Here is a 21,382-nt window from a genome sequence, read left to right on the forward strand (position 1 = left end):
AAACAATCTATCTGCCTCTCCATGTACTACAGATTCTCCTGTAATTGTGTCCGTAGCCCTTTCTGAACTCATTCCAATATGTCCATGTCTCTCTCATGCTGGGGAGTCAAGAACTGGACACAATACTCCAGATGCTCACCACTGCTTACCTGAGGGGAATGACAATCTCGCTGGTGATGCACTTACCGTCCATGCACTTGTCATCCATCAGAACCCCAATTTTCCTACAAACCTGCTTTCCAGCTGGTTGGCCCCAACGCATGTTGATGCATAAGGTTATTCCTCCTCAGGTTCAAGATTTACCATTTTCTGTTGTGGAACTCCCTGAAATTCCTGTTGATGTCCCTCTGAATGGCAGCTCAGCAGCCTGGTCTGTCAACTATGCTTCCCAGCTTTTAACTTCACTTCTCTGCTAGAAACTATTTCATAGAAACTTCATAAGGAGAAAAGCTTAATTCTCAATACTTCCTGAGGATCTTCCAAAGTGAGAAAACATCATCTGTATGAAGCTATCTATAATAACATAATGAGACCACATCACTATTTACAGTGAATAGTTTCAAGTTATTATTGCACTGCAAGTCTAATTCTCTTCAATTCCTGACTTAAGCCACTAGTTAGTCAAGAATTATTTAGTAAGTCTCTGTGGTGCAACATGACAGTTGTGCTTCTGCTCTCAAAAAAAGAAGTCTTGCAACGAATTAACTCAAATATAGGTTGTATGCAACATTGTATGCCTCTTTCTTTGAATTTAGATATGTTCTGTAGAAAATATCCTTCATGTGAAATGGATATTAGGTGGAGTTGACTTCTTATTTTTCAATGTCTACAAATTTTGTCTTTACTATACTGAAAAAAAGGAGAGGATACTCTTACTAATTGGGTCAACGCCTCTTAGATTTGCCCATTTACTTGCAAATTGTAGAACTTCATTAGTTCAGTGGAATGATTACTTTTTTTAAAACAACAGATACTATATATCCCTCAGAAAAATCATTAATATCTTGTATTTATTTTAATCAACATTTGGCAAGACAGATACAGTGATGAGTCAAAACCGGCTTCTTTCAGGCTGTATTGCTTGGAACAGAAAGTATTTTGTTTGCATGAAACTGCTTTTGCTGTGCTGCATGAACTTGCTATTGCATTTTCCTTTTTATCTCCCTGTTCTCCACATCCCCACTTGCCTCCCCACCTGCCAAAAAGAGCAAAACCCAAAAAACAAGTCAAAATCCAAACCTGAAGGTTTGAGTAAGTGTCTTTTATGTTGTTGCATCAATAGTCATATTTGTGTTGCACTGGATTCTTACAGATGGCCAACACAACAAATGAGCAGCTGAGGTTCAACTTTAGAATTTTAGTTCTAAAAAAGGACTCTTTTAATGTGGTTTTTTCATTTTTATTTTTTAAATTCTTTTGCTTTAACCCTTAGAGCCAAAGCTAGCCAATCTCATATAGTCTTCATCTGAAGAGAAGTGTTTTACAACACTGCGTGCAAGAACAGAAGTTACTACAGTAACACTCTGAATATTCTTCTGGTGTGCTGTAGTCTTGTGACTGCAGTCACCCTTTGGGACCTGTGCCTTATGATCTCTTCAGAGAACCTCAGAACTGATTTTTTCTTCAGTTGAAAATTGAAAATTAAGGTGTTTGCAATGCATAAACAGAATCCATTCATTACAACAATTGTATTTCACTGAGCATGCGTGATAAATTTGTACAGTTGATGCCTGCTACTTTTGTCTACTGATTAGAAATTTGTTCATAAGATGACCAAAATTTAGTCATCATTTGGCATATAGTAGATAGAGATCAGTTACAGGTTACAGGTTACACTTACAGGTTTAGGTCTACATTATATATTTTTCAAGGAACAGAAATTAAGGTTAGCCATTAATAATCTATTTGAGTTCTATATGCACCAGATAAAAAACTAATGTATTTTCTGTGTTTCAGGGAAGTCTCAAGAACAGTAGGAAGATTTCACCTCAAGAGTTTATTCAGGATTTAAAATCTGGGTCAACAGATGAAAGACTAGTCACTTGCTTAGAGTCTCTCCGTGTGTCCTTGACTAGTAATCCTGTCAGGTAACATCATTAACACATATTGCAGAGATTAATCATATTCTCATTTCTTAATGGATTAAAATTAATGGATATGTAGATGTAAATGGTTCAAGTTTTTCCAGTTAATGAATGTGTATGCATTAGTGAATGGTTGTAATTTTTTCTTTTTTTTCATTGATTATATATCTTCTGTAGTTTTATTATTTTTTAATAGAGTTCACTGGCCTATGCAAGGCGATTCTAAGAGAAGATAAATTAAATGTAGTGCAGAGCAGTTCCCTTTATTTTCTAGTGCTAAATGGTAAAATTTTTTTTCCATTTTTATTTTTGAAATATTCTCTAACACTTTGATCTTTTAAACTATTTTGTCAGGGTGATCAATAATGGGAGTTAGGCACCTTGATGTAAGTTTGTTCACCAGAAAACATTTATATTTTTAGTTGCGTGCTACTACTTCTGTCCAGTGTACTGTAAATTTTCTTCCTTGCTGCCCTCTGGTTATTTTTTCCATGTCTGTAGAGTATACAGAAGAAAGCACAACATTCATTTACTTGTGCTTTTTTGAACGAAGGCTAACTCTTCAGTAATTACTGATATTAGTCTTGAATTTTGATTTGATCCATGCAGCTTGATTTGTGAATGCTGACTTTATTATATTGTATTTTTTTTCTATTCTACTCTATTTACATCCTTTAGTTTTAGAGTTACTGTTTAAGACAGTGACTGAACACATGATTTGGAAAACTAGTTTGGGTTTAGTTCAAGATAATGCAAAAGAAATGTTGGGAATGCTTATGATGGGACATGATCTAAAAAAGATTATACAACTTTTTCTGTGTCTGGCTTGGCAGAGTTGTTCGTATGGGTCTTCTGTATGGGTATTTGCTTCTTTCCTTCTATTAGTTTGTTTTTTAATTGGATTGTCTTTTCTTATTTAGAATATATAATGGTTCACGTGGGAAGAAACATGCTTTATGTTAACCTGAGTTATTCTGACAGAGAGTTTTACAGAAGATATACTTCCTTCATGAATGTAAAACTACTTTTAGATATAGTATTGCTTCCCCTTCTTAAAAAAGATTCCAACAACTCACAACCCCAGCAATTTTTTTTATTTTTTTATTTGCATTTAGGTTTAACAAAGAAAACTTTGTTTGTTACTATAGGCTTGGAAAGAGAAACATGAAATGTTTGAAATGTGTGGCAACTTCTGCTTAGAGCAATCTTTTCTCTCTGTTCTTGATATGAGTGGATAGTTTTATCTTTTTGTATGTCATTCCCTTTGCTGCCTCTCTCCCACATACCAAGAGAAAAGTTAACCCCCTACTCCCCAAAAAATAAAACAAAACAAAACCTGTCATCTTGATGATGCATTGTTGATATCAGAGTATTGCACTGATTGCAACACAGGTTTTAACTTTGTTCAGATATCTACTACAGTAGGTAAAAAGGTTCACAGTTGAATCTAAAGTCCTAGCTTGACCATAATTTATTAAAATATAACTTCAATTTGAAACATTATGCAGAATGTAGAGACAGCATAAAAGAACTATAAGTTTTGGAGTGGAGATGAAATCATTAAGTTAATGGATGGCTTAAGAATAGGTCTGAATTTGACAGGTTTGAATTGGAAATAGAGTGACTATGGCTTGCAAAAACACCAGAGAAGAGATATTTAAGTAGCAGTTCAATAAACAAAATCTCTACTGCTTGTCCATGAACACATTTTAGTCTACAAATCAAAAGAAGGATCACAACCAGTAGAACATATGTTTTCTGAAGCAGTCTTCTGATATATTGAGTGGTACTGAGAAAAGTCTATTAAGATAGACTTCACTAGGCTTAAACTGAGCATTTCAAATAACCTTAGTAAAAAACATAAGTTCTTAAGTAGGGCTTATATACAAAAGTAGCAAAAATGGAACAGCGACACACTGGTGACCTGGATTTTCCTATCAGCAGCCAGATCTTTGAGTAAGAACTTGCATTGACACATAAATACTGAACTCTGGTTCAGCTGCTATAAATCCATGATTAATTTAGACTTCAGCTTCATGTGATATGGACAATGAGAAATAACTGATTAAATTTTGGGATTTTATTTTGTGCATGTATAATAACAATGGATAAAAGTATGCTTTTTTAACAGGATGAGAATTAAATTTAGATTGAATTTAGGCTGACATTTTTAACATTTGTGGGCCGTGATATTTTTGACAATATATAATTTAGGGTTTTTTTCTGATTTTTCAATTACTATAGTTTAATCAACCTAACTTTTAAATCTTGTTGACATTTCAGTTTCTAATGCAAGAAGTGATTCCACAACATTGTTTTCAATTAGTCTTTCTTGTAAAATGTATTTTTAGTTCACAGAGAAAATCTGAATTGTGACATTGAGTGGTTTGATCCTTGGTACTGAGAAAAATGTATTGATATCTGTGGCTTACTGCAAAAAGCAGTGTTTATATTCCATCAGTATAAAATAAAGCCTCAGAAGGAAAATCTTGGTCACTAATCTTCAAGTAAATAATTTGGATGTTTTGACCTCACAATTGCCAGCACAGTTCATCAAAAGCGCTTCAAGTGATTTAACTGTGCATAGTATTGCAGATAAGTGGTTATCTGCAGCTATTTATTTTCTTTTTGTGTAATAGTTGCAACAGATTTAATTTCATTAAGAGGACATTTTTAATACATTGAAAATAGGGGCACTGATAACTTGATGTTTTGTCAGACTGACAAAAAGCTGAGTGTTTTCTTTGGATAGTAAAAGTAATTATTTTTGTTTTGTGGAAGCAGAGGAAAAAGCAATAATAATACAACAGTATTTTAGGCACTTGATCATTCTGAGCACCCTCAGCTGTTGGATGTACAACAAAGTGGCTGTGCATAATTCTGCTAATACAAAATATGCTAAGACATGGTCTTGTAGGATTATTTTTAGGACAGATATGGCCAGAAATGCCAAAAATAATTGACATTTATTTGCATAATCTGTTTCAGAACAAAACACCCATTCAGGAAAGAGAAAATCTATTTTCATAATATATTTACTTTTAGGGGAAAAAAAAATAAAAGCATCTGATCTATTTTTTATTCCTATAATTTTAAGTACTACTGTCATTATGCCATTACATGCATTTGATACCAAGGGATTTTGAGCAATACCAAACAGGACCATGAAGCAGCTGTTTCATGTAGAAACAACTTGCCAAGGGTTTAACCTCACCAAAAGATAGCTTTGGTAGTAGCTAAAATTTTAAATTTTTGTTGTGTTCACTTGGAGATATTTCAAATGATCCAGTTATACTTGCTTTTATTCACTGGGATGAATTCACAATTTTCATTCACTAGGATTAGTCTTTTTTTTTTAATTGTCAATTCTTTTAAATGTCTTTTTTCTTTCTCCCTAGCTGGGTTGAAAATTTTGGCCGAGAAGGTCTAGGACTGCTATTGGATGTTTTGGAAAGATTGGTTGAGATAAAAAAGTAAGGATGATTTAACATAAAATTGCAAGCTTTTCATAGTATGTAAACAGCATTTAATTACACTAAACTTTTGATTTATTCAGTCAGGACAGAGTTGTGAAGAGGAGTCAGCATAAGGTTATACAGTGTTTGAGAGCCTTCATGAATAATAAGGTATGGGATTTTATCTAATCTGGAAATCTAAATTACTGCAGTTCAATCAGATAAGGTACATGATGAATGGGTGCAAGTCTGTGCAATTGGGAAGTGGTGGGTTGGTCAGCTGTGGTTTGAAGTTCTTTGTGTCTGCCAGAAGTCTGCCACTTCCTCTCTATATTCCCAACCAATAATGTGAACTTTTGATGCTGGTATATACCCTTTTTACAGTATAAGTGACCTATTTGGGACTTTTCTTTCATTTAATTATTTTAATAAAGTATTTGACAGACTGAAATGTCATTTGAAATACTTACTTGAGGGAACCATCACTGTCATTACTAGATATTCAATAGTCATTTGGATTCCCTCCAACTATCCTTACAACTGTTCTTTTGTTGTTTAGTATGGGTTGGAAAGAATTTTGGGAGAAGAGAGGAGCCTTTTGTTGCTGACCAAAGCAATTGATCCCAAGCAAACTAACATGATGACGGATATAGTTAAACTCCTATCTGCAATGTGCATTGTTGGAGAGGAAAACATGTAAGTACTGTATTTAAGTAGGAAATAGTAAGGTAATTTTACAATATCCAAAATTATAGTTATGCCTGAATTAAATGTTAAAATTTTCAATTTAAGTTTGAAAGTAATATCTGTATTATATTGTCAGTTTTCAGAATACCTTTGTCTGATTCTTTTTTTTATTGTGGTCGTATCAATAAGAGTTTTCTTTTTGACATGTGGATGTACTGCTTAGATAGAATTAGTTATGTAGCCTTTCTTTTTCTTAAAATTTGTTAGTATAACTTTTAAGGTATCTTAATCCTTATAATCCAGTAAGTCATTTTTTGGCTGCAAAAAATCTCCAAAGGAAACATATAATGCTTAAACCTAAATTTATATGCAAGAAATTGAGGCAGGTGAATAATTTGGCAACATGTCTTTTCAGATAGCAAATGAACAGCAAGTTTAAATATCTCTCCTGAGTGAAATGCTTCTCTTTTCTCGCAGCCTTGAAAAAATTTTGGAAGCTGTAACAGCAGCAGCAGAGGAAAGGAATGTTGGCAGATTCTCTCCTATTGTAGAAGGTCTTCAGGATAACTCAGTTCAGCTGCAAGTAAGCAATTTTTTCTTTTTTTTTTTTTACAAAGCACTGCAACAAGTAAAAATAAAATTTCTTACTTTTCTGTACCGAACAAGTCATTACAATTAAAAGGAACAGGTATACTGTTTCAAATAGGGGTCAAATTTTGGAATGTTGTTGATAATTTTATCTTTTAAAATGTCACTGTAAGATTCATTGTTGAGAAACACAGGGTTAATTTGTTGATTTCTACTCACTCAGATCTTACCTTTGCAAGTTAAAGTTATACTGTCCTTTAAAATAAGGATAAATCATATATTTGAATGCAAAAGATTATCTCACTTCTGGCAATATTTGCTGAAACTTGGAGGTTAATAATAGTAAAAAAGCAAGTTTTTAGGCAACTGCTTTTAATAATTAAAGTTTTAATCAGCAGGAAGTTCATCCCTCATGTCCATCTTATGATTTCGTAAAATTGCACCCAGAGAGTCCAAGGAAAAACATCTTCCACCTTTTTTCAATTTTCAGTTTGCTTCAGTTGGATATAGAGTTAACGGCAGGAAGGCACAAAGTATTACACTTCATCTGAATGATCATTATAAATCATTGGTCTGAGAGTGTAAATATGAACTCTAATTGATATTCGTGTAATTTGGTTGAACCGAAAGCTATTAGTAATTGTAATTCTTTGTAAATATTGCAAAAATAGTAAAAGATTAATCAAAAGTTTGAAATAAATGTTTGTATTTTTCACCTTTTGTATTAAATAATCCATGTCAGACAGTAATGATCGCTGCTTGTTTCATCTATCTCACAGAAAAGTTTATAATAAAGAAATATTTAGAGGTGGAGAATCATTTGCTCTTGAATTATACCAGTACCAATGGGATTCTTTTATGAAAAATTGTCCTTCTTTCTTACCACTTCTATCTTATAATCACAGACTGGTTTGGGTTGGAAGGGACTTTTAAAAACTATATACTTACTTCCAACCCGGCTACCATGAGGAGGCATCTTTCACCAGACCACACTGCTAAAGCCCTGTCCAATTTGACCTTGAACACTTCCAGGAATGAGGCATCCACAACTTTGCAGGATATGATTGACTCTCAAGTGCACATTTCTGACTCATAAGTAGTTTTCAATTGTGAATATCCCCAAGTTCTTCTCTAAAGGACTTTTTTCAACCACTATCAGCCTTTACTGATACTGGTTATTGCCCCCACTCAAATGCAGGATGTTGCACTTGGCCTTTTTGAACTCCATGAGGTTCACGTGAGACCAATTCTCCAGCTTGCCAAGGTCCCTCTGTAAGGCATCTCCTGATGCTTCCATAGTTAACTTTCTTTTAGGTGATTTCATAGAATCACAGGATGGTTTGGGTTGGAGGGAAGCTTAAAGATTTTTTAGTGCCAACCTTCCTGCCATGGGCAGGGATGCTGCTCACTAGATCAGATTGCTCTGGGCCCCATCAGCCTGGCCTTGAACACGTCCAGTGATGGGACATCCACAACTTTCTGGGCTATCGATAAATTTTCAGGGATATAAAAAAATTTCTGGGATATCAATTTTTCCCTGGGATATCAATAAATTTCAAAAATATTTTGATGCAGTAGGGAGCTGCAGTAGGGATACTATAGATCATGAAAATTGTTTTCCAATTTCAGGATATTGTATCCAAGTTAAGAGAATTTAAGAGTCTATATTCTCTATAGAATGTATAAGGGTTTGAGAACTTCCAGGATGTTTTGAGTGTAAGCTTCCAAATGTGATCCTGAATTTTCAGGGCTTGTGTATATTTACACATGTGTAGATTTAATAGAGAAAAAAGCTATCTATAACTCTCTTTTCTTTAAGTTAAAAATGCATGTGAAACTGCCCTAAAAGCAGCACATTACTTTATTTGAAGCATTAGATAAATTCAATCAATCATATGTACCTCTCCCTTTGCCCATGACGGGTACTGACTGTTTGCAGCAGCGCTCAGCTCCATTAGTGAGGTACCACTGATGAGATAATGGAATTAGTGCAGGAAACTTCAGCTGAGCTACCTATGTCATAGCAACTTCTATTTTTCTAGGACTACTCTTCAGATATTGGAAAAGTTTATTTCTACTAGTTATGCCTTCTCGTGATTGTGATATACCTCCATTTGGCATTTTTTTTTATCCTCTGATGTGGATGATAGAAGCATTGTTAAAACTAAGAATTCTGTCTAAATGCTACAGTTGCAATACTTATACTAAAATACTTAGGCTAAATACATTCATTTGGCTTTGCTGTGTTAGCCTGAAGTTCTTGCAAATAGGTAATGTTTTGCTGTTTCATTTGCTGTATCTTTTGCAGATATGGAAACTTTCATGATTTTTTTGAGTTAAACTTCCATTTGAACATGTTCCTTCCACTAAAAGGCCTTTTGTTATTTATTTATCTTTTCAGACTTCAAAAATGATTGCTAGAAAAATCAGCATTCCTCATCTGAATCAATTGTAAACTTTTCTAGCAATGACATTGACCTGGTGGTTAATTTGACAGTGTTTTAATGAGACAGAAGTTTATAGTTGTCAGTTACTTGGCATACTTGCCTTGATTGTCTGCTTGATGTATGTCTACTTGCTTTGTGGCAGTTCAATTTGACACTAACAACTGACCTTTTCAATTTTGAATTGACTTAACATTTCTGTTACTAGAAGTTTGAATACATAAAAGGCCTCAATATGGTGATTTTTGTATTTTTAGTGAAAGCTCTGTGTATTTACTTTTTGCATTTATTGAAAGCAAAGGGTATTCTCCCTTTATCTTTCATAAAATCCAAAATTATGGAAAGCATACTTAAATATTTTTGGTTCAAGACAAGATTGGTGATCTTAGTCTGAGAATATAACTACAGCCAGGAGTAATACCGAGTTTCTGGTTATGTTAAAGTAAATGTACATCTTAAAGCTGTACTCAAGAAAATGCATGCAAGGCAATCTGATACCTTGTGTATTTATGATGACAACTGAAAAAGTGTAATACTTTGGTTGTACAAGTCAGGGATGCAGGAAGTACAGTTCTGACACAACTAATTTTGAAGTATTTAAGACAGACGTGAAAACAACAATAACAACAACAACAACTTGTTTGTTGCCCACTTCTCATTCTTATTGTAGAATCAAATGAATGCTTGTATTCTCTAATAATCAACTTTCATTACTATTTCTCAAGCAGGCTGTTTAACTAATGGAAGAATGCTGTTCTTCTGTGCAGTTCTAGTTAGAGATGCCATATCCTTGTAATTTTGGACATAGGACTGAGAAGAGATACAGTGGTGAAGAAAAGATGCAATTTTTCCTTTCCTGGTTAAGTTCCTGAAAAATGAACACTGCTCATCCCTGTGGAAACCTGCAGGTTCATGCATGTCCTGGGAGAAGCACTTTTGTGGCAAAGTAAAAGATCCTAGCTATTCATCGGTAGCATTAACCTCAATATATTCAGTAGTCAGGGAATACCATTTAATCTTTCTTTGTCATCTAATAATATGAGGATGTGAGATGATATGGTCTGTCATATTTTGGTTAGCTGAATCACTTGTTGATACTTGGTTGTTCTTTGCTCATTAGGTCCTTTCCATAACTGCTTACCTAATAGGGTCAATCTTGCCTTACCTACACATCAAGATTGATAATAAGTATTTAAGACCCATGTAATTGTACATGTATGTGGATGGTACATCTCAAAAATATTACTTAGAATTTTTTATGATTAATTAGGGAAATAATTAATGAGTATCAACATAGTGTATGTACCAAAGCCAGTTTAATACTGGCAAGTAGAATTTAGCTAAATATACATCATCTTTATAGCCTATTCTACAAATGCATAGTTGCAGTAAGAGTAAGAAAAGTGAAGTAGAAAATCTTACTGCAGTTCCTCTTATTCAAATAAGCAAGATATGACTGTCATGGTTTAGGACTGGTATTCTCCAATTTACTGTTCCTCCTGAAACCACTCCAAACCACGTGCTGCTTGCTTACTTATCTCTCTCTCTCCCCTGCATCAGGCTGGAGAGGAGAATTAGAGGCACAAAAAGTAAAGATCAGGGGCTGAGATCAAAGCAATTTACTGAAAACAGCAATTAGATAAGAAAACAAACAGTAACAGCAACAATGTTTATAATAGAAGTGTACAAGAGAGGTGAACTATTCACATGCGAATGCTCACCACTATACCATGCTGAGTGTGACAATACCCAACTGCTGCCATGGTAGCCCGACCCCTCAGGAACCTTATCTTATCTATTGAAGGAAAAGCTGCTCTGAGCTACTGAGATATACCTGACATTTTTCACAAGTGCCTTCACTTGTGAAAGTGAAGGAAAGACTGGATATATGTGTGGTTTTCAACTGGGAAAAAAATTCAAGTTTAAAGTACAGGCTGTGGAATCCTCAAAAAATGCGTTCGTAACATGATAGACATCACTTGTTAAAAGCAGAAGATACTAGAACTGGAAGCTGTAACTTCTGAATTAGCAGATTATGTCTGATCTCATGTATTTTTTCATGGAGGAAAGCATTCAACATTTTGACTCTCCAGGTGAACTGTATCATCATCCATGCAAAGTTATTCCCTACCAAAAATATTGCATCTGTATCCATCAATATAGGCTCATCTCTTGGATAACCAAGTAAAGTCTTGTAGATTTCCCTTCCATGTGGCAGCAGGACATTAAAAGCCTTCCAGATGGAATATACTCACAGAGTCAAAAGACCTTGGTGGACTGTACTTACTGCAGTTCTTGTGGGATGAGAAAGGGAACAAAACATCTAACTAGACAGTCAGATGAAGTGAAAGCTTTGCTCTTGGCTTTTCTCTGAAGAAAGGAAGGTGCCTCTACACACCTTCACTGCATGCCTGTTGTAAACAACCAGATACTCTCAAGATGTAATTACTGTCTGGTTAGAGGTGCCCCTTGGGAAAGAGTTGTTATAGATTGCAGTCCTCAGCATCATAAGAAAATTTTAGTAGGTTCACCAGAGAGCTGTATATTACCATATACCTTTTGCTGTTGGAGCCTAAAATAATTTCAGTTTTTCAGGGATCTTCTCAAGGGTAGATTGACAAAATACCTTCACTGACTGAATCTATAGCTCTTCATGAATTGGTCTTAATTGTTTGCCCAAAATGTTTTGGTTGCAATGACTTCTGCCTTCTTAGGAAGCTAATTTACCTGACTTCACTAAATCTTGTACTACTTCATTTATAACTCTTCATTTATTAAAAATGAGGCATCTTTTTTGATCTCAGCTTTTCCACCTTGTGTCCATGACTGAAAATTTAAAAGACTGTCAGTCTTTTTACAGAATCTTTTCCAAGGTAATTGAATACAAAAGAATGAAGTTTGGACCCACTCATTGGGAGTGCAAGTAGTAACTGATCTGTGTCTCAGCATCTGAGATTTATAGAGCTGTCACAACTTGTGTCACAGGCATTCTCCCTAAGTGTTATGTACTGTACCTTGAGACTGGTCAAGGAATGGTGTTACATTTGTGATAATGTTTCTTCAATTTTTTCTTAATTAGGAGCATTGAAATTGAATAGATATTCCTTGGAATTGTCTGTAGTATGAATGCACATAAAGACGAGCACTTGAAGAAAATAATTACTTATCTATAGCTTCTTTTATCCCTTAAAAGGTTCTTTCAACTTTTTGGACTCTGTTTTCATCTACGTAGATGATATGGTTTGAAGCTGGCTCCCTGCCAAGTCTCTAAACCTTACCACAAGAAGTCCCCCCTTCCCCAAAACCTCAGGGAGAAGAGGGAGAAAAAACAACCAAGAAAAACCGAAACGAGAGACAGCTAAAGCAACATATATAAATATATTTACGAGGACCCCTGGTGGTCTAGTGGTTAGGATGTGGCGCTCTCACCGCCGCAGCCCAGGTTCGTTTCCCGGTCAGGGAACTCCCCCGGGCAGATGGAGCTCGTCAGCCCTGTAAGGCCATGCATCTAAGAGAAGGTCACTCTAAACAAACCCACGTCCTGAGGACCTCACTGCCACTGTCCGAGCTCACTCGGCCCCGGCAGATGAACCTTAGGATTAAAGGGTCGGCTCAGTTCAGCACACACTGTGTCTCACCTAAAAAATCCATTGCGCAGGCTCGAAGGGTAATGACCTTTCCCAAATCTTCGTTCACGAAGACTGGCCATGAAATATATTTACACTTATGTTACAGTAATAAACAATTGAAATATATGTAATTTCACAAGGGAAAGGGAAGGGGGAAGGGAAAAGGAACAAAACCAAAATAAAATATATATATATCCTGATTAGTAACCCAATATCTAGCAACTAAAAGAATTGGCAAAAAAAACTATCTTACTACTCTCCTTGGGACAACGAAAAGTCACGCTGGAATGATCGCCGGCAACCTCCGTCTCCTAAGGTTGACAAGGGAGAGGCCTTACCAGGCCTCGTTCCCCAACACGAAGACTCAACAGCAGGGAACCTGCACCTCCAAGCCACCAGAAGGAAAGAGAGCAAAGGCCTTTCCTCCTTTCTCCTTATAGCCCAGCTTACGTAAAAATTGTAGGGAATACTGGGTAAATCTGGGCCCTTCCTTGGTTACAAACTGGTCACCAAGGAAGGCCTAGACCAAACTACCACAACAGACTAACATTGCTGTCAAGCAGGCCTAAATTATGCTTGCCCTGCCATGCACCCCCATAAGAGTTCAGATGAAATAATATCTAAAACTACTTTCATGCTCACATTCTTTGCAGTAGGATAAAGGTAAATGATTGCGGTCTGTGCTGTCATTTAATTTTAGCATGTTCTTTTTGGAAACCTAAAAAGTGCTGTTGTTTCTCACAGTCTGTATCAAAGTAGCTTGGACATTTGGTTACTCTTGTGACCATATGTAAATTCAGCTCTTGGAATTATATATACTTTGAAGATGACTGATACAGTATCTTTCCAATATTTTACCTGACCATGGCAAAATACAGCATCATTTTCTAGACCATAAAAGGCTTTACAGCAAAGTATTTGGATCAGATTGCTTTAATTGTTTGCATAGTATGTAAGGTTCAAAGACAATCCTAATTGACTTGTGCTTTTAAAAAGCCCTTAAATTGCTGGAATTACTTGAATAATGTATTTCTTGTGCATTGAAGCAAGGTGTGCTGAGAAGAAAGGGTATAAAAAGGAAATAATGGCTGTCGACATGCTTATTTGTGATTAACAATAAGTTGTTCTAAAGACTTGTGAATCTGGACAGTGAATTCCTGCTTCTCCTGGCTATAGGTTTTCAAGATGGATCTCTTGAAATCAGAGGAGGGACTACTCACTAGTTGACCTTATGCTTTCTTCTGAGCTGAAGTAGTGGTTCCCATGCAGTGTTCTATAATACTCAGTATGTTTAAAGAGTGAGGATTTCAAAAAAGAAGGGGAAAACCTACATTCTGTTTTCCAGGCTCAGTTTTGTTTAATCAGCATTCTGTTTTTCAATAAATTTTTCGCTATTCACAGACTGTAACCTCTACCATTTCTATTATGTCACCAACTTTTTATAGATATGTACAGATAAAGGTATATTTACAGTGATTTTTATATGTTGAAAATTGGTTTTTATCTGCTAAAGTGCTTTTGCTAAAGGAACTCAATATTTGTATAAAAACACAAAATTCAATGTAGTGAGAAAATACTTAATTTTTATGGAAATTTTTGAACTAGTGTTTGATATTGTTGTAACCTGTCCCAGGGCACAGAGGTAACCCAGGATCTTTTTAATAGATCCCTCGGTGCAGATTAAAATGAAACAACACTGAATGACAGATGTTTGTAAATATATATATAAATATATGTAGGGTTTATTTTAAGGCAGTTTGGTTGTAAAGGAAAGCAGGTATGTAGCCATTTTGGTTATTGTTATTCATGGTAATATAACAATATCAAAACATAGCAATATGAAAGCATAAAAATATCATCCAAGGACATGTATATAGGAAAAAAAAAGAAAGAGAGAGAAAGGATAAGATTGTGAAGATCTCACCTCCTGGTCTGCAAGACCTTGATTGTTGCACTTTAGTTGTCGTTGGTCTTGATCTGTCAGGGGTGGATGAGAGGGGAAGAAGCCCACGAAATACAAAGTCTAGTGGGTTAAAACACATTCAGGTTTTTGGTGGAAAGGCTTGACGCCTCTTCTAAGAAGAGGGGGCAGCTTTACTCTGGTGGAAGGCCTTCAGAAGATGGGTGTTGGGCCTTTTTGGGAGTCTTTAATGGTTTATGGCACATTCCAAGACATGACAGCTGCCCTCCCAGACTTTCATGGGGGAGGAGGGGGAGTTTTACAACCCAGTAGTTTGTGTAAGAGAGGACAATTTAGCATGGCAAGAGGCCCCATCCTGTCTCCACAGGACTCTGTCTCTTATCTCACTCATAGTCCACCATTCATCCCTCTGTCTTATAAGATCAAAGGCCATTACACACCCAAAAGCTGACCTCCTCCACGAGAATCTGGCTTCAACAAAGCATCCTGGAACCTTTTCACATAGGAATGTGTTGAGTCATTAGCCCTTAACAGTCTCAGTTTCTCACAGATATTTATAGCTCATGTGGCTGATCAGGAATTTATGTAGCTTAATTATAAGTTTACAGTAGTTTTATAATTAGAAATGATGTAATGTCTAATTATTTATTGTATCTTTTTGATTGTGATGCATATTGAAATCTAAGAAATAAAATAGTTTATTATTTACTCTATTACAGGTAGCTTGCATGCAGCTCATCAATGCTCTCGTTACATCTCCTGATGACTTGGATTTTAGGCTTCACATCAGAAATGAATTTATGCGCAGTGGATTGAAAGAGATATTGCCAGTAAGCATCTCATAGTCTCTCTTTGCAGTACTATTTAAATTTTTTAACTATTTGAGCTTGAGAAGGGGAATGGGAGAACAAGTTCTAATAAATTATTCTCAAAGGTATTTTATCAGTTTGGGCATGAGCAGGTAAGTATAAGAATCAGCCTAAAAATGAAAATGTGAAGTGTGCTCTCTGAACTTTATTATGGTCCCTCAGGATTTTAGGACCTTGCTTAAGAACATGTGACGGACTGTTATGCAACACTTGTAAGCCAGGCTGAAGTCGTGTTTACCTTTTGAATTTTTAGTTTAACTCATATATTCTTATAATTTTAAACTTTAAAATAATGTAGACTTAAGGAAGTTATTAAAATGTTAAGGCTTATTTACATATGGAAATGCTAATTTTGCAAGCCTTTCTACTGTTTCTTCTTTACAGCAACTGAAATCTATAAAGAATGAAGCACTAGATATTCAGCTGAAAGTGTTCAATGAGCATAAGGAAGAAGACATGATCGAGTTCTCTCATCGCTTAGAAGATATTAGATCTGAACTAGAATATCCTTTTGAAGGCCAATGGCATCTTTCCTTGTATCAGAAATAGTGTGGCCAGCAGGACCAGAGCAGTGATTGCCCCTCTATACTCAGCACTGCTGGGACCACACCTTGAATCCAATGTTTAGTGTTTGGCCTCTCACTACAAGTTCATCGAAGGGCAAAAAAACTGGTGAAGGGTCTGGAGCACAAGTCTTAGGAGGAGCAGCTTAGGGAGCTGGAGGTGTTTAGCCTAGAAAAGGAAGCTCAGGGGAGACCTTGTCAATCTCAATGATTATTTGAAAAGAGGTTGCAGTGAGGTGGGGGTTGGCCTCCCAAGTAACAAGTGATTGGAGTGATTGGATGGGAGGAAAGGGCCTCAAATTGCACCTGGTGAGATTTAGATTGGATGTTAGGAAAAATTTCTCAGAGGTTGTCAAGCACTGGAACAGGGTACCCAGGGAAGCAGTGGCGTCTCCATCTCTGGAGGTCTTTAGAAGACATGTAGATGTGGCACTCAGTGGCCTGGATGGCCTGAATGGTGAACTTGGAGTCTTTGACTAACAGTTGGATTTGATGATCTTGGAGGTCTCTTCCAACCTAAATGATTCCATGAATAGAGCAAGAGAAACATGAAGAAAATAAAGCGTATAATGGATATTTTTCTGGTGTACTTTCTGTTTAAAGCAGTTATCATCATTGTCAACATTAGACTGAAATATTTTATTCTTTGTTCTTATTCTCCTTAACACTTTTACTGAAGTAAATGATGTTTACAACATGGTGTGGAATACAGTTAAGGACACTAGTGCTGAAGGATATTTTCTTTCTATTCTCCAGCATCTTTTGCTGATAAGAAATGATTATTTTATCCGGTATGTTTAATTCTGTGGTAAATGTTAATTATGGATTTTTTTATCCTTCAGTCATTAATAGAATATTTCTTCCATAAATTTAAGGATAAATAGGGTTTAGTCTCTCTGGATGGATTGCAATTTGTAAGTATTCCTTTGTGAACTCATGTTTAAAAGTATCAGCTTTGCAAGTTTATATATAAATATAAATAGAAAACTGTTGAGATCTGAGCCTTACTGACTGCAAGTATAAGTGATCAGGAGAGATTTCTTAATCAGTTGTAAATTGTGGTAGTAACACTGTAATTTTGTGGTGTATTTGAGTCAAAGGACTAAATCAAGTATGCACAGAAGTTCACTTTAATCTAACGTATGCTTAATTTAGAGTAACTTTTGGGTTGGAATTGAGTATTTTCAGTAGACATAGGTCAGTGTGAACATGTTTGTGTCTTCTGGAAAATTCATCAGATAAATTACAGGGAAACAGTTTATAAAACCTTAAGTGTTAGAGGCTGCCAAATACTTTTCTTCCAAAAATCTGCTTGTGTTGTTTTTGAGGAAGCACTGGAGGAACCAGGTATGAACTGAACAAGGAAGGAGAGCCATCTGCTTTCTGCACAACATTCTGCATAACCTTGCATTTTGGGCAAGGTCTAGCACACATGTACTTTTAAAGGTTAAGGGTGCTTGCCTGCTATGGATACATCTGTGCTAGACTTCTTCCACCTGAAAGGGTTTGAATTCACAGCTTGTTCGTTCTGGGCAAGTTACCCAGCTGTCATACCCCCTGGCATTTTAGAACAAGGTGTTTTTCATTCCTCATACTGAAGCAGGACTGCAATGCATTTATAGTTACAAAAGTCACAAAACTAGACAGAATCAAGCTGAAAGAAGAGCCTTCTCTTTGCTGAGAAGAAGCAGGAGGTAGTCTTTCCTTCCTGTATTTCCACAGGGGGAGAGATACAGAGTTTATACTATAAGAATGATTTATCTTTAGGTCCACTGCTTTTTCAGGCTTTGTGTAAACTGTTCTTGTGTAATAAACTGCCAGATGTGTTTGTCCTTTGAGACTTTTGGGGTTTGCACCTAGCTTTCTATGGAAATAATTCAGCCCAACGCCCAAAACTTTTAAACTTACTGTGTTATAGACAAGATTTTAAATATAGGTTGATAAATAAATATGCAGTAAAATAGCTCATCTCTGTCTTTAGTCCACAGTATTTCAAATTAATTGAAGAGTGTGTGTCACAGATAGTGTTACACCGAAATGGAACAGACCCAGACTTCACATATCGTAAAAGATTAGATATAAATTTCAGCCACTTAATAGGTAAGTACTGTGTTTGGAAATGATTACAGTATCATACTTCTTTTTATGTTCAAAAATCCAAGTTAAAATTATTTGTGTGATTAAGAATCTTATGTTCCTGTATATGTTTAAGTGTATTTGTTGATTTTTTTCAAGATATTTGTGTAGATAAAGCAAGATTAGAAGAATGTGAAGAGAGGGCTTCTGAACTTTCCAGAAAAGTAAGTAATTTTTTTGTTTTGTGATCGTAAGGTAGACACAGGGGATTACTTAAGAGATTAATGAATGATGTAACTGAGCATGGCATAGTTTTTAACTTCAAATTACTATTAGTTCTGTGTTAAAGTATAAATTTGGATGTTCCTTGTGGATTAGGAAGCAAAATGGTGTAAAGTAGCTAACCTTAACTGAGAATCTTTCTACCATTTATTTTAAGGTTTCATGTACAACTCTCCCAAAAAGTCAGTTGAATACTTTATTTGAACAGTTATAAGTTTGTCTAACAAGAGAAAAAAATGGACTTGTTTGTATCTACAGATTTCGTATTACTGTACATCCATTTTTTTTAAGCTACTCTGTGTAATACCAACTTGCAATACATTACTACTTTATGGCATTTCATATAGTAAAGGTCTGTAGAGGTGATACAGATGGTGCTTCCACTCAGCAGACACATGAAAGTTAGAATAGAAGATGTGTTGTGTGTGTCCTTAGTATTGTTAACATGTGAGTTTTAGCAAGCACAAAAGGAAAAGTTGAAATTTAAAGGAACTATGCGGAACTGACTGGTACCAACAATTTTATTTCTTTTTCTTTTTTCTTTAGTTTGAAAAAGATTTTGTAGTTCACCAGGAGACCCAGGCCCTACTGCAAAAAAAAGAAGAAAGAATCAATGAACTCGAGACAGAATTACAAGCTTTTAAATCACAGGTATAAAACAGTTTAAATGAATGTATGAAGTATTGTTTTTGAAAGGGACTTCATTTTTCACGTTCTGCAGATATTGATAGTACAGCTGAGGGTTTCTTCAAAGAATCTTTGTTATCGATTATTATTGCATGTGAGTTTCCTTTATTTCTGTTTTATAAAAATTATTGTAATGTGACATTAATTAGCTGTGTGAGTTCCCAGATGATCCGTTTATGCCTGAGCTCAGTTAATTAACTAGTTTCTTATGTTTTATTTGGGTTTTGCTTTCAATGTCATATATTTCCAAAGTAATTAACCACATAGGGTAATAGGTCTTATGCTTTTAGATTAGCATTCTTCACTGTGATCTTTATCCCTCCACAGGAAATTGCTCATTATGCAGTTTGCTTTACTGAAGCCTTACCATGGATATCCAGCAGTGAAAGAAATAACTGTGGCTGGATAAGAACATTTCCTGATAATTTTTCAATTTTCAAGCATAAATTGATATTTGAAAATGTGATGAAGAGGAATAGTGCAGATTTTTGAGAATATTACTTGAGTTAGCTTGTAACTGCTTCAGCTCTTAAATCTGTCTAAGGAGACTTTGTGACCCGGTGACTTTTCCTGTGTCTTATTTCCTGGAATAAGAAGCACAGTCTAAAAATGGCTAAAGGAAGAGCATTAGGAAGACATGCATATAGGTGGTTTTTTTTATACTACTTTTTTTACTACATTTGAGGGATTTTTTTAATACTTATTAGCTTCTTTAATTTTCTTAGTAAGGAAAAGTAATTTAACTCTTCTTTGGTCTGTTTAAAAATGTCATTCTTATTCTATCAACAGTAGATAAATATTTCTTGTCAAAACTAACTGTTAATGTCAAAATCAAACATTTAAAACCAGCAATTACAGAATTGTTGCATTCTGAAAAACCAAATGTAGTAAGAGTTGTATATCATTCATTAAGAAAGTATTTTTCTGTGTGTATCTTGAAAAGATACTTAAAGATACTTACTTTTTGTAAGTGAAATTGGTTTTCTCTCCTATTTTGCGTTTTCTGTTGTTCACTGTATTAAATATAACTTTTTTTTAAATGCAGACAGAGAGCATAATGTATGATTTTGCTCACTAACTGTCATACCATGAATTATCCCACTGTCATTAATGAGATGCATGAAAAGTTTTGTAAATATCAAGTAATTGATTACTGCAACTTAGTACTTTTAAATCTGTCTAAAGAGGAAACTTTGGCTTCCATATGGCATCAGTTGCTACTTAGCATGTCAACTTCCACCTCTAATGACTATTTTTCTCCTTGTATGGTTCCTTTACTCTCTTCTTGCATTTGGTATGTGTTTATGTATTTCTTTCATTACCAGAACCTATCAGTTCAATGTCTACTTGTCAGTGGAAACAATGTTTTTATTCAGAAATTCAAAACAATAATACCTCTGTGCATGTGTTTATTTGTATTTATTGATATTCAACTATTTCCTTTTAGAAATATTAAATCCTTTCCTTCTTGTAGTTCCCTCAGTTTTTTAAAAATCAAAGGGACTGTTTCAGGTCATAGTTAGTTGAAAAAGTGATTAGTGCTATCAACAGTAGATAAATATTTCTTATTTATTCTACTGTTGTTTTATCAGATACCTATTTATTGACGTTTGAAGGTCTGTGATAGAAGTTCTTCAAATAGTAGAAATAAATATTTTTTTAGACTTTTCAAGCCTATCTTGATGCAATATAGGTGTCCTTACTATACAGAATAAGAAGCTGGTGTGTAAGGCAGCTTTATTTTTTGGAAGGATTTTTTTTTCATCATTGCTTTGTGTTTTTGGTTGTGTAGAATCAGAATGCTTATATATTGGAAGATATCTGTTTTTCAACAGAATTACTTATCTCTTCAAATTCTGCTAATATGTCCTTATAATGTTTCTCTGTAATCTGTAGGATAAGTACGAACAATAGAGACTGGGATGTTACTTTTTTAAAATTTGATCTAAACCGTGGTAGTCTAGATAAAATCTCTTCAAGACACTTATCAGACCCTTTTTTAAATCGTGGTCAGTGAAATGTGACAGATGGGATACAACATTTCAGTTTGTCACTTTTGGTGCATTCCCAGGTCTGCTTCAAATATTGAGACTTTGA

General features: G+C 35.1%; 1 protein-coding gene across 1 annotated transcript in view; it reads left to right on the top strand.

The window, feature by feature from the left end:
* Positions 1-21,382, top strand: part of DIAPH3 (diaphanous related formin 3) — a 203,246-nt gene that overhangs the window by 26,387 nt on the left and 155,477 nt on the right. Inside the window, exons 4-14 of the mRNA XM_018071434.1 lie at positions 1,957-2,087; positions 5,483-5,557; positions 5,641-5,710; positions 6,099-6,235; positions 6,704-6,809; positions 15,528-15,638; positions 16,062-16,180; positions 16,915-17,031; positions 18,222-18,340; positions 18,476-18,540; positions 19,145-19,249. Of these exons, the coding sequence (XP_017926923.1) occupies positions 1,957-2,087; positions 5,483-5,557; positions 5,641-5,710; positions 6,099-6,235; positions 6,704-6,809; positions 15,528-15,638; positions 16,062-16,180; positions 16,915-17,031; positions 18,222-18,340; positions 18,476-18,540; positions 19,145-19,249 (1,155 nt within the window). The remainder of the gene's footprint in view (positions 1-1,956; positions 2,088-5,482; positions 5,558-5,640; positions 5,711-6,098; positions 6,236-6,703; positions 6,810-15,527; positions 15,639-16,061; positions 16,181-16,914; positions 17,032-18,221; positions 18,341-18,475; positions 18,541-19,144; positions 19,250-21,382) is intronic.

This window comes from Manacus vitellinus, unplaced genomic scaffold (genome assembly GCF_001715985.3).
Source record: "Manacus vitellinus isolate BGI_N305 unplaced genomic scaffold, ASM171598v3 scaffold_2_pilon, whole genome shotgun sequence".
Lineage (NCBI taxonomy): Eukaryota > Metazoa > Chordata > Aves > Passeriformes > Pipridae > Manacus > Manacus vitellinus.